Genomic DNA, 18,623 nt, shown 5'->3' with positions numbered 1-18,623 from the left:
CTGCGCATTTGTAAAGCTGCATTTGGAGGGAAGAGACCAGGCCTTACTCTGTAGCCCAGGCTGGCCTTGGATTCAAAGTGATCCTTCTGCCTCTGCCTTCTGGGTGCTGAGAATATGGGGATTATAGACGTGAGCTGTCACACCCAGCATCGTTTCACTTTCACTAGTCCAGGCAGATGTAGCGTTCAACAGATGGCTAGGTTTTGCAGAGAGAGAGATGTGTTCTTGTCAGGAAACAGTTTGTAAAAGTATTATAAAAATTATTATAAAATGTAAGCCAAAAACTCAGAAGAAAGGTGAAGTAATTAAACTTCTGAAAGAAAGAAGGCTTTTTAACTTTGAATTGGTAGGAAAAGTAGCAATTGGATAAAGTAAAAATTTTTAGGTAAAATAAAATAAATATAAAATAAAACAAAAATTGCCAGGTGGTGGTGGCTCCCACCTTTAATCCCAGCACTAGGAGGCAGAGGCAGGCAGATTGCTGAGTTTGAGTCCAGTCTGATCTACAGAGTGAGATCTGGGACAACCAGGGCAGTTATACAGAGAAACCTTCTCTCAAAAAACTAAAACAAAAAACAAAAACAGAGATACAGGTAGGTGTGTGCTCAAGCAGGAGGTGGCCACCATGAAAGATTTACAGACAGTGGATTGCTCTCATATGATCTTGGTCTTAGGATGTCGGAATGGCAGGGATTTTTTTTTTTTTTTTATGTCATAGTAAATATATATAAAAAAAGCAGGTTTTAACTCTGTTTAGATCTTCAACCAAGGGTAGTGAAAGAAACCCTCTTTGGAAGCGCATTTTGGTACATTGTGGGCCTCAGTTCTTTGAAATGGGCAGACTAAGAGGTACCAGAAGAAAATGGCTCCCTTTTTTAAGGATTTATTTTTATTTCTGTGTATGAGTGTTTTGCCTGCATGTATATCTGTACACCATGTACATGCAGTACCCACAGAGGCCAGAAGAAGGTGTTGCATTCCTTAGAACTGAAGTTAACAGATGGTTAGCCACCTTTGTGTGCTGGGAATTGAACCCAAGTCTAAAAGAGCAGCAGTGCTCTTAACCACTGAGCCATCTCTCCAGTCCTCAAAATTGCTCCCATTGACTTCCAGGGTTTTAGATTGACCTTTTGGACTTTTAAAAATGGCTTCTAAACTATCAAATGTTTTGTTCATTTGTTTGTATGTTTAGTCATGGCATAGGGAATAATGCAAGCATATGTAAGCCATGAAGAGATGCAGAACTGCCAGTGAGACACGGAGGCATTTGAGGGCATACCCTGTGAGGACGGTTTAGCTTGTGGCACAGTGATGAAACTGGTGCAGAGGAGACCCAGTGAACGGTGTTTATATGATGGGCTTTGTACCGTGCTCTTCCCGTGTGTTCTCTCAACTCTTGGTGAAACCCTGTTGCTGTTATAGTGAGGACAGTCACAGAGTGTGGCCTATTTGATTATAAGTCCTGAAGCACTGAAAGTCTCTACCATTACCCAGAAACCAGCTTGCCCCAGAAGCTGCCCTGATTGGGATGCATGCTTTGCCTTGACCGTGATCCCTGCTCAGTGCTCCCTGGGCTCTGAGGACTTTCTTTCTTGCTCTTCCTTAGCGACAAGACTCTGTGAGAATGAGAAAGCTGCAGACCCCTGAGGAGATTGGTGTGCCTGTGTCCAGGAATGGCTCCGTGCCTGGCCTGAAGTTACAGAATGGATGTGTTCCAGCAAAGGCACCTGCCGGGTCCCCTTCCCCAAGACTCACCCCAACACCCACACACATGCCCACCATTCTAGATGAGCCTGGAAAGAAGGTGAAGAAATCAGCTCCCCCGCAGTCCCTCACCGCATCCCCTACCACTTCTCAGGGCTCTCCAGGGACCAGCGAATCCAGGAGCCAGCGGCCTGGCTCCTGGTCAAGCAGGGACACCATCTTCTCTACCTCACCAAAGCTCCTGGCCAAAGCCTTTGCTAATGGGCACAGGCTGAAGGGGGAAGGCCATGGTGTGGACCTGGAGAAGGGGGCCTCGAGCGCCTCGAGCCCTGAGCACTCTGCCAGCAGTGACCCTGTCAAGGCCCCACAGACCCCAGAGGGCAGAGCTACACATTTCTGTGATTCTCAGGGAACAGACTGTCCCGCCACTGGCCATTCCAAAGCACTGCTGAATGGAGTAGATCCCAAGATAGTCAAGCTGAAGTCCCCTGCCCTGAGCAGCACCGTCACCGAGCCCACAAGCCTCATGTCTCCTCCACCAGCCAAAAAACTGGCCCTGTCTGCTAAGAAGGTGGGTCTGTGGGGTCTCCTCTCTGGAAGTGCCTTGGGACTCCATGTGAGGATAGGAAGATAGGAAATTATGAGGGAGTGTGGCCTCCTTCACTCCTGTAGTCCAGAGCACCAGAGTGCCAATTGGTATTCCCAGCAATTTGCCAGTTGAAAGGGCTGTTTGGGGTGGAGGTGGTAGGTCTTGAGGGTATACCAGTTATTCAGCACCTCAGGTTACTGGTGGAGTGTAGGCTAAGAGTCCTAGCCAGTTTTCTATAAACAAGTCTGCTAGTTGAGCCACAGAGGAAGAGACCTGTGGGCCAGCAGGCTGCTCAGGGTGGAGGACAGCTGATCCTGGGCACCAAGAGGGGCTTAGTGGGGCTGGGGAGGAGTTCGCCATTCAGAGCTGTGTGGTCAGTGAGTGATACGTGGGAATTGTGTTGGGATACTTGTTTAAATGTCCTTCCTTTTTCCTTTTTATTTCTAACCAACAACACTCTCTGGTTCTTCTTCTGCCATCCCCTCTCTCCCCTCCCCCCTCCCTGTTTTTTTTCTTCTGTCCCTTTATTCATCTTTCTGGGCTCTTTTATTTTATTTTTATTTATTTTCAATTTTGTTTTCCCTCTTCACTCACGGAAACCTTTTTTAGACCACCAAGTTTTTATTTATGTCAATAACTGCAGGCCAGCACCCTGCGGAGGGCGACCGGCAATGACATCCGTTCACCTCCCCCCTCAACATCCTCCGACCTCACCTACCCCATGAAAGCCACCCACCCCGTCGTTGCCTCCACTGGGCCTGTCAGTAAAACCAGGTGAGCTTGGGCAGAGGCCCCTGGGTGCTGACTCCTTCCCTCCTGTGGTTACATGTGCTTGGCTGGTGAAGAGCCATGGGTCATCGAGGACAGAGGCCCCTCTTACCCACCCCTGTCTGGTAAAAGAACCTCAGTTGGTCAGCATTGGGTTAGTCTTCGGAGTCCCGAGTCTTGAGTTTTCAGCTGCCTGCCACAGCATGTTGTAACCTGAAGTGCTGTACACTGTCCTGACTTGTGCCCACTCGAGAAGTCAGACCCCGTGTGAGTCCAGAGGCACGGGAACCCCGCAGAGACAGCTTCCCTTCATGGCCCATGACTTGGTCTCCAACAATGCCTCTACTGCCTTAGCCCTCCCTGTAAGGCATCCTGAGTCTCCCAGCTGCTGGCTGTATGCCAGGCCTGCAGGAGAGAGACTGGGTTCTCAAGTGCTGTAGAATTCTTCAGGGCCCTTTCATCTTACCCGTGGATGACCTTCCCAATCCAGTGAGGTGCTGGAACACATGGTGCTGAGTGCAGGATAGGAAGATACACAGTTGTCTGGGTTCACTGGGACCAGATGCCTCGGCAGCTGGGAGACAAGGACTGAGAGAGGGCAAGAGTGAGACTCTGTGACTCTTTTGGGTTCCTCCTTCATGTTTTTGTTGGAGACAGGGTCTTACTTTATAGACCAGGCTGGCCTCAGGCTCTCATCCTTTTCCATCTCCTCCCAAGTGCTGGGGCTAAAGCTGTACACCACCACACTTGGCATAGACGATTTTGTTTTAATTACTTTAGGTTTACGTGTATGAATGTCTTGCCTGCATGTATATCTGTGCACCATGTGTGTGCCTGGTCCCGACAGGTCAGAAGAGGGGACCTGGCGTTACAGGGGAATGTGAGCTAATGTGGGTGCCGGAAACAACCCACCAGAGCAGCAAGTGCTCCTCACTGCTGGGCCACCTCCCAGCCCCATGTAGGTGTGTCTTAAAGCTCTGACAGACACTTAGAGTCACATTAGACTGGCTGTGCCTGCCAGTCTTTTCTAGTTTGGATGATGGCAAGTACAGTCTCCATGAATCCACTAAACCTTTGCGGGTCACAGAGGCACGATTCGCCTACTCAGCCCGCCTTACTTCTCTTAGGGTAGTCGCCTCTGTGAACGCGGGTTCCCAGACTCCACCCCGAATTCAGAGGAACGTAACCATGGATGGTGCATGGCTTGTTGGGCTGTTCTTGGAATGCTCAGTCCCCAAGGGCAATGAACCATGGAGGCTTCTGGAAGATAAACCTGGACAGGATGTCTTGTCCATTTCACCTCCTAACACATTCCAGTTGAAAATTTGAGACATTGGGGTTTGGTTCCTTCCCTTTGCTTTTAGTTTCTGTTGTTTGAAGGGAGGATTTTGGGCTTTGGTTTTGAAACAGGGTTTTACTTTTGTATCCCTGGCTGGCCAGGAACTTGCTCGTTTCTGTCTCCCAGGTGCTGTCTGAGGCCTCTGGTGGGATGCCCAGTGGGTTTGTTTGTTTTGTTGTAGCTCTTGGATGTGTGCTGGAGGATGACCTTGAACTTCTGATCCTCCAGCCTCTATGTCCTAAGTTCTGGGATCACAAGCAAGTGTTTGTAAGTCTGTTTAAGGACAGGCTGTCAAGTGGTACAGGCTGGTCTTCAACTCACTTAGTAAACGCTGGCCTTGAATGCCTGATCTTCTTGCCTCTATCTCCTAAGTGCTATGATTGTAGGTATGTACCACCATGCCTCAATTAAAAAAATAGAGAGAGAGAATTTATAATACTCAGATCTGTGCTGGGTGTGTAGACCCAGTGCTTGCTTGGTATACCCAAGGTTCTTGGTTCAACTTTCAGCATTACAAAAAAAAAAAAAATGCTTTGTAACAAGAAGCTGAGACGTGTTGCTTTTATTAACTCTGATTTTAGGTAAACTGATTTTTTTTAGCCTGTCTTCAAAAACCATAGATAGAATTTGTGTATCTAAGAATTACAAGGACAAAAATAACCTTTTTTTGAAAAAAAGATTTATTTATTTATTATGTATACAGAAGAAGGTGTCAGACCTCATTATAGATGGTTGTGAGCCACCATGTGGGTGCTGGGAATTGAACTCAGGACCTCTGGAAGGGCAGTTGGTGCTCTTAACCTCTAAGCCATCTCTCCAGCCCCACAAAATAACCTTTTAAAATTCTAGGGTGAACTGGGCATGGTGGCACTCACCTTTAACCCAGGCACTCAGGAGGCAGAGGCAAATACATCTCTGTGAGTTCAAGGCCAGCCCAAGCTACATAGAGAGACCTCATCTCAAACACCTCACTCCCCAAACTCTTTTTTGTCTTGTTTTGTTTTGTTTTTTGAGACAGGGTTTCTCTGTGTAGTTTTAGTGCCTGTCTTGGATCTCGCTCTATAAACTAGGCTGGCTTTGAACTCACAGAGATCCACCTGGCTCTGCCTCCTGAGTGGTGGGATTGAAGGCGTGAGCCACTACTGCCCGGCTCCCCGCAAACTCTTAGAGTGTAAAGGGAGGTGGAGTGGGGCTGGCGGAAGAATGCCTTGTGCAGATCTTCTACAGTGGCTTTCCCTGTACTCACTGTCTACAGGGCTGTTGCACCTGCTCCCCAACCACCCGCCCTCCTGAAGCATTCCACCCACCCCAACTCTGCATCACTGTCCAGTAGTAGCGCCAAACCCTTAGGGACATCAGAGCCACAGAGCTGCCGCTCCTCTGCCTGGATGCCCCTGCCTCAGGTCAATGGGCACTTCATGTCCCACTTACACCAGCTGCCAGAGGCCAGCGAGGCCCCGCACAGCCCCTCCAGAAAAAGGAAAAAGACCCCTAATGGAGATCCCCAGAGACTGGGCATAGATACACACCTCCCACAGTGCCTTGGGGGTGCACCTGCAGCAGCACGCAGGAAGAGGAAAAAGAAGAAGTGCCTGGAGAATGAGGCTGCCACAGCTCCCCAGCAGGAAAGCCAGTCTCAGGACCAGCCTTGGAGTCCCAGGGGCCGGAAGGAAGAGGGTACACATCCCCAGGTAAATGGCCATCAAGTGAATCATGTCTTGGACAGTCACCATGTGAGCAGCAAGAAAAGGAGGAAGAGGAAGAGATCAGAAGGACTTAGCCAGGAAGCCACCCCGTCCCAGAACCTACTACAGCATGGGTAAGAGCATGGCTGGGATATACCCATAGACTTCCCAGGTGGTGTGGGCTGACAGTATAGTGCTGGCCTTGACATGGGGTGGAATGTGTCCTGTGTCAGTTTATGCCAGTTCCCTTAGGGGTAGGAGAGGACAGCCACATCTAGGCCATGGCTATCACTGTGCATAAGAACAGCCAAGCACACAGGGTCAGGTGGCCCCAGGCCAGGCTCTGTCTTTAGATGCGGTTGCAGCAACATGCTATGGATGCAGTGTATGTGCTCTGAATGTGTTATCTCTACCATCGTGCTGACTGGCTATGGACAGCAAGCCTCACACTGCACAGCCAACTCCTCAGCTCGGTGTGGAGTGAACTGCCACCATTCACACAGCACTACCAGCAGTCTTAAGAATGTTGTGGGGAAGCTTGGGAATTGAACCTGAGTCCTCTGGAAAAGCAGCCAGTGCTCTTGAACGCTGAGCCATCATCTCTCTAGCCCTGCTTTGTTCCAAGTTCTTTTTCCTCCCTCTTAATGTGTGTGTGTCTGTGTGTGCACATGCATGCATGTGGAAGTCAGAGGACAACTTGCAGGTGTTAATTCTCTCCTTCCATCGTGTAGGTTCTGGGGATCAAACTCAAGTTGTCAGCCTTGATGGCAAGCATATTTACCCACTGAGCCATCTCAACAACTTTTTTTAAACCTGTGTGCATGTGAGCATGTTTGCACACCATGACACACGTGTAGTGGGCAACTTGAGGGAGTGGGAATCAAATTCAGGTCAGTAGGCTTGGTGCCAAGTGCCATCAATAGCTAAGCTGTCCCACAGACGCGGGTGAGGCTGTGGTGCCATCGAGAAGTGCTGCTCTTGCCTGCGGGTGGACCTGGAGGGCTGACTGGCCTTCCTCTCCTCCCACAGCCGCTCCCCTGCAGACCACTGTGAGCCTGAGGCCAGGTCAGAGTTGCAGAAGAAGAAGAAAAGGCGAAAAAGGAAACCTGAGTCACGGCAGGAGGAGGAGGAGGAGAGCAAGCACCTAGAAGGCCAGAGGAGCCCGATGCCTAGGGTCACCCCAGTCCCTGAGCTGAGTGTGAACGGCCATCTTTCTAGTGACCACCTGGGTGAGGACTCCTGATAGCCACTGAGGTGGCAACTTACTGTTCCTCATTGCAGGTTACTGGGAGCATTAACCGCATGTAGGCTTTTTGTCACTAGCTAATACCTGAGACAGTCATCATAGAGAAAAAGCATGGCTGGGCATAGTGCCTGAGTGTATAATCCAAGAGCTCGAGAGGGAGGCAGGCAGAGCTCTAGTCTCAGCTCCGTGCCCCGTGCAGTTCTGGGCTTCTGGTGCAGCTTGTCACAGTGGCACATGGCAGAGCAAAACTGCTCACTATGGTCAGGAAGCCAGAGAGAGGGAAAGGGTGGCTGTGGTCCTACTCTTCCATGGAGGGCAAGCACCCAGTGACCTGAACATCTCTAGCAGTGCCTTTTAGGGTCCAGGCCTCTAGGGCATGGGCCTGTGGGGGACTTTAAGGTCTCCGAGGCAGCAGGCCCTTTGTGGCTGGCTAGGTAGCGTCCACTTAGACCTAGTCCCCTTCTTCTGTCAGACAGAGGACGGGGTCTCGTGCTGGCTTTTGTTGTTGTGGAGTGGGTAGGATTATCACTGGGAAAGGAGCAGCTATTGGCAGCTAGTCCTGTGGTGCCGTTATAAGGACGTGTGGTTGTCTCTTCAGTGATTCGGTTTCAGTGTGTCTTCTGATTATAGGGCTGGGACAAGCACCTCTCCTTACCTGGAACAGAGATGGAGAACCTGATGTGGTCCAAGAGTTGCTCCAGGACTCATCTGATAAGGCTTATGGGAAAAAAGGTACGGATCTGAGGCAGGGCTTTGCTTCCTAGGGACTGATTCATTTGGGGTGTGTGGGTGTGTGTTGGGGGAGGGTTCTGGTGTGCTGATATGTGGTAGACATGCTATTCAGATTTATAGAACTTAAACAGTTATTGACTATGTTTAACCTGACCCTACTGGGGCACAAAGGCATATTCTGTTCATGGATCCCAAAGATCTGAGGCCCAAGAGCAGGACAAAGTGGGGAGCATAAACCCTGGATCCAGAATATTCCAGTCCTCGGTTCAGAAGGCCAAGGGGATGAAACCCTCCATTTCTAGGGTTGGCAGTCCTGACTTCGGCGAGCATGAACAAGACTTTCTGAAGTGAAAACACGGGTAGAAAGGAAGTTTACAGTTGGAATTGGAGCTCACACTGATCACACCCACCTCCCCTTCATGTGTCTTCTGTTAAAAGGCAGTCAGAACCTGGCGTAGTTAGAGTAGATGGGCCTTGGTGGTAAATGAGTTCTGAGGAGAGTCTGCAGGGTGACTGGGACCCATGGGCACTGACGGAACCTATCTTGTACAGTTTTGACCTGGGATGGCGAGCTTTCGGCAGTCAGTCAGGATGCTCTCAGAGACAGCAGATGGGCCCGGACCCAGACTGTGCTTGACGACTGGGATGAAGACTTTGACCGAGGGAAGGTAAGGTATACACATGGCTGTGACCACAGGCTTGGGGCAGCCTGAATGCTGAGAGCAGTTTGTGGTGCAGTTGTGCACAGAGCAGTTGAGGCCAGGTTGGAGTCAGCCTCCTGGGTCCCCTCCCACTGGGATGTTTCTCCTGTGCATCCAGTACCCTGGGCAGGTGTGGGTCTCTTCCACCTATCTCTTCCTCAGGAGGGTGGGGGCGGCAGGAGCCTCCCCCAGAGGCCACTGTCCATGGGCGGTAACAGCACCTATGTCTAGGAGGCATATGCCGTGTATGCAGCAAGAACCCTCCGAAGCTTGGGGGAGCCTCGCTGGGAACTGACACTGTGATTCTTAATGTAGGAAAAGAAAATTAAAAAGTTCAAGAGAGAAAAGAAGAGAAACTTCAATGCTTTCCAGAAGCTTCAGAGTAGACGGAACTTTTGGTCTGTGACTCACCCTGCAAAGGTCGCCAGCCTCAGCTATCGCCGCTGAGCTTGCTGCACTTGTTAGAGGTCAGCTTGGGTGTCTATCTGCTGTGTGTGTGCTCTGTGGTCTGTGTGTGTATGGTATGTAAGTCTGTATTTGGTGTGTACCTCTGTCTTACATATCCGTCTCTGGTGGTTGATGTGTGTGTATCTGGTGTGTGTGTAGCATGTGTAGTCTCTGGTGTATGGTCTGTGGTGTATGTGTTCATCTGTAGTGTTTGTCTTATGTGTCTGTGGTGTGAGTATGGTATATATATATGTGTATGGTATGTGTGTCTGGTATGCATGTGGCACATGTGGCCTGTGGTATGTATGGTGTCTGTGACCATTTGGTATATGTGTCTGTCTGGTGTATGTGTTTGTGGTATTTGGTAATGTATTGCATGTCTGGTGCATAAGTTAGTGATGCGTGCCTTGTGTCTATTTGTAGGTGTGACTGACAATGTCTTTTGAAGGACCCAGGGATGTCATAGGGTTGTCATGGTTTCTCTTCTCACCAGGAAGACCAGTATGCCTGAGCCACTGCATCCCAGAGCTGTCACATCACCCCCGGGAACTGTCCACTTGGATCTGAGGAGCAGCCTTGCAGCCTCTACTGCACTGTGAGCCTGCCATGGCAGAGGCTCCAGGTGCCGCAGTTCGTAGGTGATCCAATGGAGAAGCCCTGGGGCTTCAGCTCAGGGCCTCTGGTGGCATTCATAATGAACCTCACAAGAGAAAGCCTGGCCTGTGGTGTCATGCTGACAGTAACCTAGGAGACATCTGGAAAGGCTGAGCATCCTCATAGACCCTGGGGTCTAGGTAGGAAAACCCCTCTGTTCCTAGTCTGGGACCATCAGAGACAAGGGACTGGAGCCAGCATCTCCCGGCATGTCCTTCACTCAGGATGGCGGCATGTTAGTGCCTCTTTTGGTGAGCCCTCCTTTGCTTTCCTAAGCTGGAGCTGACTGGTGGCCCTCTCCTCAGAGGGACCCCAGTGTGACTGACTGTCAGCTGCAAGGAGGAGGACCCCCTGGTGACTACACTGCCCCCCACCCCCAAGTGCATCTCCTCAAAAGGACTCCACCCCTTCTAGAAATCAGCGGCTGCTAGGGCTAGGAGAGCCTTGAAATATGTGCCAGCGCCTCTGCTTCTAAGGCTGCTGTCCCTGCCAAGGTGACTTTGATGAGCTGCTTCTGCGTCCGCAGTAACCTGCGGGTCTCTCAAGGTGGTGGCTTTAGAGGTGAATTCTCCGTTATTTTACTACTTACGATAAAGCATTTATTTTTGACCAGGCCTGTGGCTTCCAGTAGCAGTTTGTTCCCCTGATATGCAAATACTGGCTTCATTTGCTCAATTTTATGAGTGCTTTGAAAGTGAGCTGATTGTACGACTCAAGAAGAGTCCTTTCCTGCCTTGTTCCAGCTGCCCCCGTGGACTCAGGATTTAACAAACAAGACTCCTCAGGGAGGGGAAGACAGCACCCAGGAGAGGGAAAGTGCCAGAATGTTCCTCCCCATGGGGCACACCTCTTCTTTCCCAGAGTCCTAGGCTGCTCTGGGCTTTGGAGGAGCGGGAGCTGTCTCATCCGTTCCACGAGCAGCATTTTACCCAGCTGCCCGGTCAGGGCCCCACTTGCTGCCAGTGTGGAAAAGAACTGTGTTCTCCGCGTGGGGAGGTGAGGTCCTGTTTCCTTGTGGGCGCTTCTGAGCAGCAGTTCATGGTGGTCTGCTGGCCGAGTCTCCCAGCCAACTGTGATGAGTCTTGTGTGGGCCGGGTTCTGGATATCATGTCCAGGGCTCCAGGTGTTGTCTTCAAGGGAGGCAGGCACCTTCATGGCCAGGGATTATCATTTCCTTTGAGGTATTGTCAATTGTCCCTGTATCAGTTGCTTCCTGGCCACATTTGTTTTTTCCTACGACATTCTCTAGTTGAAAGTTGTAGGAGCTGCCAGCACAGAATTGATCTGTCTCCCACGTTTCCTCTACATTGGTTCCTTCCTTTGTCTAATAGATTATCTGTTGCAAAATCTCTTCCAGGGGAGTGTAATCTACTGCTTCTTGGGTAGTCGGTGATCCCCCACTGACACCCTGACTTCTGGCAGCATGTGTTGCTGTCAGTGAAGGCAAGTCCTCTCCTTCCTTAGAAGCCATTAGAAACAGGCTAGGAACAGAATGGGCCTGGAAAAATCATTAAAGTTCTAGGTGACAGTACTGACACAAATAACTGAAGCTTTTCTAAAAGTAGCCATTTTGTTGGATCAAGTCACATCATTTGAACTGCGTGCTTGGCAGTAGCTATGGTTTGGGCCCATGTGCATAGGGCCACCTCCCAGTGTTTCTGTTCTCCCTCACCTGCCTGTTGTTAGGGGCTCTTCTCATCCTACATCCTTATGTGGCTGCATCTATATGTATACAGGGATCCCCAAACTCTCCACTCCCTCTTCAGGAGCCCCCAGATATTGCCAAGATCTTGGTGCAATAAAGTAATGCATTTTTGTGAGTTCCTTCTGTGTCTGCCTTTTCCTTTCCTTTTTTAAAAAAGCACATCCCAGCAATGGCCAGGCTGCCTCCCCAGGTCAGGTGGGTGTGCTTCCATGCTGCACTCTCGGGTGGCCATCCACAGCTGAGATCAGAGAGCCTAGGAGTGTTGGGCCATCTTGAGCAATGTACTGGAATCCCCTTCTCGGGGGGAAAAAAAACGTTTTGGTTTTTTTTTTTTTTTTGGTTGTTTTTTTTTGTTTTGTTTTGTTTTTTTGAGACAGGGTTTGTATGTGTAGCTTTGTGCCTTTCCTGGATCTCACTTGGTAATCCAGGCTGGCCTCGAACTCACGGAGATCCGCCTGGCTCTGCTTCCCGAGTGCTGGGATTAAAGGCGTGCGCCACCACCGCCCAGCTAAAAGTTTTTTTTAAAATAAAAGATTTAAAGAAGTACATCTAAATTTATCCCATAATTGTATTTGTTTAAATTTAAGAAGGAAGACAGACGGGCAGTGGTGGCACACACCTTTAATCCCAGCACTCGGGAGCAGAGGCAGGTGGATCTCTGTGAGTTCGAGGCCAGCCTGGTCTACAGAGTGAGTTCCAGGAAAGCCAGAGCTGTTACACAGAAATCCCTGTCTTGAAAAACCAAAAAGAGGAGGAGGGAGGAGGAGGATGACGACGACAGCTTCTGGTTCTGTAAATGTTGAGGTGATTTTAAGTGAACACCATAGAAAGGAAACTCAAAGCAGCATTGTTCCACTGAGATGTGCTGCTCTTTGTTTTGCTCAGAGGATGTGAGGTTGCCCCACAGATGGTGAGAACAGGGTGGGATGAGGATTTGGATCTGAGTTTGACCTTTATACAGGTGGAGAATGTTGTCACCATCTGTTGTGGGGAACACTTTCTGGGGAGACATAAAACAATTGGCCACCACCTCATAGGGCACCAGTGTTAAACTGTAGAAAAGCACCCAAGTCCCAGCTGTGGGGACCAGTAAAATTGCTGCGTTTACATGGATGATGACTTCCCACCCTCTGCCAACCCTCCTCAGTATATATACTCTAGCAAGTCCTGAGAATAAGGGTTCACGTAGTTATGGCAAATGTACGTACGTACGATTGTCTGGGAAGAGCCGAGGGAAATGTATGAGAGTCCAGTGAGGCTCCTCAGCCCATCCTTCAGCAGGGGTATCAGCTGTCAAGTGACCCGCTTTTAAGTCAGTGTTGTACGGTGGCTTTTATGTTCCAAGGATAGTGTGTGCAATACCATAGTCCTTTCTGGCCTAGTGGTGGCTCGATGTCCCAGCAGCTTCCCAGCCACAGGTTGGAGGCATGGTGAGAAGACACTTGTGTTTTGTGTGGACGGGGGCTTCTTCCATTGACACAGGACTTGGTTAGGTGTGTATGGAAATTGCTGGGTTCTCCATGTCCATCCCAGCCTCTGGTTTTGCACAGCAGAGCACCTGTCCTAAAAGTTGGGGTCAGATAGGTCCCTCTGAGGGTACCTGTGAGCAGGAGGGTTCCAATTAGAAAAGCCACCCTTCAGGTCTGGACAGTTGCTGGGGCAGAAGCAGCTTTCAATTTAGTGGATTTCACTCCAAGTGCCACTCAGCAGTTTCGTATTGACTTGACACCTCTACGCCGCCTCCTTTAGGGACTTCGGGAAGCTTCCAATCTAGCAGACACAGGGAGTTTGGTCTTTGGCTTATTGTTCTCAGATGTTTACCAGACAAGTCAAGGTGAGAACAGAAAAGCAAGCATGCAGGTGAGGCCACTGCTGGCCACACACCAGAGGAGGGCGCAGTGACTGTTCTCAGCAGGCAGGCTGACACTCTGGGCACAGTGGTGACGGACAGGGTGCTAAGATCACCTTCTTAGTGCCCCCTTCCTAACCCCTAGCTGGCTCTGGTATGAGTGTGAAGCCAAGCAGATGACTTGCTGGCAGATCCCACGGGCAGAACTGGCAGTTCCAGTGTAGGATGAGTGCTCTGGGGACAAAGGACCCCACAGCTGGAAGGAGGTGTGGAGGAGGGGCAATGTGAGAGCGTTGACATGGGCCAGCCAGGACTCCTGAGATAACTAACTCCAGGCGGTGATCAACGTGACCCAGGCAGGCGGTACTGGCCAACCTGGTCTGACTGGCCTCATAGACACCTCAGCTTCTGCACCTGGAAAGGGGCGGAGCACAGAGGACACAGGAGGATGGCCTGTGGGAAGCCAAGAAGGCTCCCAGACCAAGCTAAGCACAGAGACCCACACGTGTGTTCCTTGCTTTGCTTCTGACAGTACCCGGGAAAGCAGTTTAAGAAAGGAAGGGTTTGCTCTGGCTCAGTGAGCCTACAGTCCTTCCTGATGAGCGGGAGACAGCTGTCACATTGTATCGGCTCTCAGGAAGCAGAGATGAACGCTGGTGCCTACCTGCCTTCTTTTTATGCAATCTGGCCTCAGCCACCCCCAGTTAGTGTGGATCTTCCCACTTCAGTAAACCCAGTCTAGAAGTTTCATCACTGGCCTGCCCAGAGATGTGTCTCCTAGGTGATTTTAGATCCTGTCAAGTTGGCAATATTAACCATTGCATGCCTGAAACAAGCTATGGACACCATTGTCTTCTAGCCTCAGTGGCCTGCCACCACAGAAAGAGGTGCCTCTCTAGGGTGGCCTGGGCTCCCACTTGGTTTTCCATCCAGGGGTGGACCTTGCTGCCTCCTGTGTCTCCCTCTCCACTGTGCTCAGAAATCTCCTGTCTTGCCATGTCATACTTTCCTCTAGTATGCTGCTCTCTCTTTACTCCATCCATGGCCCTGTTCAGCTCCCATGTGTGATGTGCGTTTGCACCTCCCCCCTCCACTTCCGAGGACTGCCTGTCACCGCCCCCCTCCCCTCGCTCATTCCTCTCATGCACCCTTCAGGGCGAGCCAGTGGGCACACTGGATTCACACAGCTCAAGGGGCCTGCTGGGATCGCCCTGCTGGCAGGCTGTGGTCTGCCCTTTGATCTGTGCTCACTCCTGTCTTGGGCCACAGCCCTTGACTTCAGCCTGGAGTTCTTCAACCCCTGCCTGCTCCTGTGCACACATCTGCTCCTGAACATCTATCTGATCTAACTATCTTGAAATGCCCTCCTTCCAAAGCCTGGGACGCTGTCATTCTCCTGGACTTGGTCTCCCACCGAGTTCTCCAGTTTCACTGTATCCTAAAACAGGAAACCCTAACTGGACGGTGGGACAGACAAGCTCCTGTGAGAGGACAGTGTCAGGAGATGTACCCTTGCTCTCAGCTAAGACATCCGGAGGCCCCGGAGACCTTGGAGCTCCTGTCTCAGGTCCACCTCTACCAGGTGCCTTAGGTCAGGGATCAGCCTCTTGCCAGCTGGCCAACTGTAGGCTGTTGCCTTGGCCCAAGGCTTCCTCAAGGACAGCTGCTTTGCCTGGATCCAGCTTTGCCAAGGTTGAGGTCAGGCTGGACTGAGGTTTTTTTCTTTTTTTTTTTTTTCCAAGACAGAGTTTCGCTATATAGCCTTGGAACTCACTCTTTGACCAGGCTAGCCTCAGACCCAGATCCTCCGCCTGCTTCTGCCTCCCATGAGCTGGGATTAAAGGTGTGTGCCAGCACTGCCCAGCTGGACTGAGGTTTTCAATCATGACTTGCTATCTGAAGGAGGACAGGAATCTAGACCAGGGTGTGACAGGGTCTTCAACGAGTCAGCTTTGCAACTATGTCAGCTGTGTGTTGTTCCTCTAAAGTGCAGGGGTGGAGCCACACCCTTGTCACTGGGTGTCATTGTCACCCTGGCTCTCCTCTGCTTATTTTCTCCTTCATTTAGGAGGAAGGTCTCTGCTGTCAGTAGAAGCTCAGTGAGCAGCACAGCCAGGCTGTGGGTACAGAGCGGCTTCTTGCTGTGGTTGGGTGTCTTCTGACAGCGTCTAGGTACATAACAAATACCTGCTCTGAAATGTGTGGGACTCTTACAAATTTTATTTGAGACAGGGTCTTACTATGTAGTCCTGGCTAGCTTGGAACTCAGATTCCCTGGAACTGACGTTACAGGTAGTTGTAAGCCTCTGTATGGGTGCTGGGGATCGAACCCAGATTCTATGCAGGAGAAGCCAGTGTTCATAGCTGCTAAGCCTTCTCTCCAGTCCCTTATGACTGTATTGTCAAATCTAAACCATCATCACCCCGTGCTCAGTCAGAGTAGACATTCTTAAAATATACCTTACATGATTTGTCTTTTATTTTTGAGTTATATGTATTTATTTTGTGGGGTGCAGGCACATGCTAGGGTACACACATAAAGGTTAGAGGTCAGTGTATGGGAGCCTGTTTTCTTCTACTGTGTGGGTTCCGGGGATGGAGCTCAGAACCATCTCACCCCTGCCTATGACCCTTCTGTTCTTGTGATATTAGAAGCAACCAACCCCTTTAAGTGTATTTTCCCCACACTTTGACGTATTATCCTGACAGTTAAAATATATATATATATATATATATATATATATATATATATATATATTTTTTTTTTTTTTTTTAATGTGTGTTGGTGTTTTGCCTGCATGTATGTCTCTGTGAGGGTGTGGGGTCCTCTGGAACTGGAGTTACAGACAGGCTTGAGCTACCATGTGGGTGCTGGGAATTGAACCCAGGTCCGATGGAAGAGCAGCCAGTGCTCTTAACTGCTGAGCCATCTCTCCAGCCCCTATTCTGACATTTCTGTCATACGTTGTTATAGTTAAATAGGTCCCATTGTCAGGGACCAGGGTCTTGTCTTCAGCCAGGGCCGAGATGGTAATATTTGTTGAGTGGGTGAACTAGAAAAGCGTGGTGGAGGAAGCATGACCGTAACCATGATTTAGACTGCTCAGGAAACAGGCGGCCCCTCCCCCAGCACCAACACACACAAAGCCAGGCTTCAAAAGCCTCCTTTACCCATTTGGCTTTCCTGTGCCTTCTAAGGGCCCCACCCCACCCCTTTGTCTTTTTCATACTTGAAAACATTTTGGTGAAGTCAAGCTGGAACCAGAGCAGTAATTCCTCTTTTTGGAGTGAACGCCCCAATGTGGCACATGGCCAGCTGCCTTCTGGGTGGCACAGGAACAGTTGGTGACAGCTGGATACAGTCAAGTTCCATTACAAACACGTTTTAAGTGCCATTCACACACAGAAGAAACTGCATGCTTTAGCAAAACAAAATCTGGGGATTTTCAAAGCAAGACAATGCCCCATCTGAGCCTGTGCAGCCTTTTCATGCATAAGCATCCTCTTCTGCGCCTCTAGGCTCTCCAAAGCCCAGAGCCAGCAAGTACAGGCCACGATGGCTCTTGCCAAAGCTTTGGGGCCTCCGGTCCTGAGTCAAAAGCCTGACCACATATTCCACCTTAGCGGGGAGGCCAAAGGCTGGCCTGTCTCAGTTCACTTGATTCTTTCCTCAGGGAGCATGGAGGACTCCAGACAGGGCCAGGCAAAGCACTTGTTCGTTTGATCATGAGACGGGTGTTATGAAGTATTTCTCAGGACTTGTCATCCCTCTCCCAAAACTCTGTCAGTCCACCTTGGGCTGCTGCCCAGTAGGCAATGGTTGGTCACCCTTGTGTGAACATAGCCATCTGGCTTCCTTTGGCCTCCACTGGCGTCTGCACTTACATGCACATACCTCCACGTGCACATAATTAAAAATAAACATTTAAAAATGTTTATTTGTTTATTCACTTATGTGTACGTATGTGTATGCCTGCATGGGTTTATGTGTGCCACGTGTGTGCAGGAGCCTATGTCAGAATCCCTGGAATTAGAATTACAGGCAGTTTTGAGCAGCCTGGTGTGGTCCTGGGGAACTTGGTTCCTCTGGATGGGAGAGCAGCAAGTGCTCTTAACTACTGACCCATCTTTCCAGCCCCCAAATAAGTCTTAAAACCTCAGCAGCATATGGGGAGCATGCCCAATGCTGGCTGGCTTACAACAGGAATGTGTTTCGGCTTCTGGAGGCAGGTGTGGGCCTGCAGGGCTGTGTTCCCTCCAGAGGCACTGGGCGAAGATCCTTCCTGCCTCTTTCAGCTGTTTCAGGTGATTTGGGGCTGGCATGGCTCCAGCCTCCTCACATGGCTTCTCTTGGCTGCCTCTGTTCAGACCCTCTTAGAAGGACACAGTCCCACAGGACTAGAGTCCACTCTAACGCCCTTTTCTTGATTTCACGGTAAGGACATAGTTTCCAAATATGGTTGTGTTCACAGGCAATGGGCGTTGAAGCTTCAACATGTCTTTTGTGGGACACAACTCAAGACATGACCACATAGAAAGGCTCTGTTAGGGAACTCACAGGGCAGGGCACACCAGGAACTCTGCTCCTGTCCAGCTGTGTCCCCATCATGAGCCTAGAAGGAACCTTTGTAGAATGACTGTTTTTCACTTGTGTGTTTTGATGACAAATGTCTGCATCCTATTCTGTTTTTATTTTCTCCCATTTCCTACATCTTAGAAATCCTCTTGTATCAGTAAACACAGAAATCTGTCTCAATCTGTTTCTTTCAAAAAATATAAACACAGTAAAGCCATTTAATACTCTTACTCTTTAAAAACAAGTTTGCTTAATGTGGATGTGTGTGTGTGTGTGTGTGTGTGTGCGCGCGCGCGCATGCGCGCGCGCGCACCACATGCACCACATGCATACAGGTGTCAGAGGAGGCCAAAAGAGGGTGAACTGAACCGGGTTCGCTGCAAAAGCAGCAAGTGCTCTTGGTAGCCATTTCTCCAGCTCTCTTCTCTGCCAAAAAAACAAACAAATACACACACACACACACACAACACCACCAACAACAACAACAAAAACACTGAAACTTTTATCTAGATCAGGGTGGTTGCCACAGTGTTCATGTGGAGGTCTGAGGACAACTCATGGGATTTGGTTCTTTCCTTCCATCCTCTGGGGCCCTGGGATAGAACCCAAGTGGGCAGAATTGGCAGCA

General features: G+C 50.0%; 1 protein-coding gene across 5 annotated transcripts in view; it reads left to right on the top strand.

Moving 5' to 3' along the window:
* Positions 1-11,689, top strand: part of Usp36 (ubiquitin specific peptidase 36) — a 31,469-nt gene extending 19,780 nt beyond the window's left edge. For 2 of the 5 annotated variants that reach the window (XM_036196081.1, XM_036196080.1), the window contains 8 exons: positions 1,607-2,275; positions 2,937-3,067; positions 5,656-6,219; positions 7,115-7,314; positions 7,962-8,063; positions 8,616-8,731; positions 9,080-9,231; positions 9,705-11,689. In XM_036196081.1, the coding sequence (XP_036051974.1) occupies positions 1,607-2,275; positions 2,937-3,067; positions 5,656-6,219; positions 7,115-7,314; positions 7,962-8,063; positions 8,616-8,731; positions 9,080-9,211 (1,914 nt within the window). In that variant the 3' untranslated portion in view covers positions 9,212-9,231; positions 9,705-11,689. The other 3 variants (XM_036196082.1, XM_036196083.1, XM_036196084.1) reach the window with 3 other exon arrangements.
* Positions 11,690-18,623: the final 6,934 nt, after the last annotated feature.

Source organism: Onychomys torridus, chromosome 8, assembly GCF_903995425.1.
Source record: "Onychomys torridus chromosome 8, mOncTor1.1, whole genome shotgun sequence".
Classification (NCBI taxonomy): domain Eukaryota; kingdom Metazoa; phylum Chordata; class Mammalia; order Rodentia; family Cricetidae; genus Onychomys; species Onychomys torridus.
The sequence above is the reverse complement of the archived record's forward strand: the minus strand, read 5'-3'. Positions and strand labels throughout refer to the sequence as shown.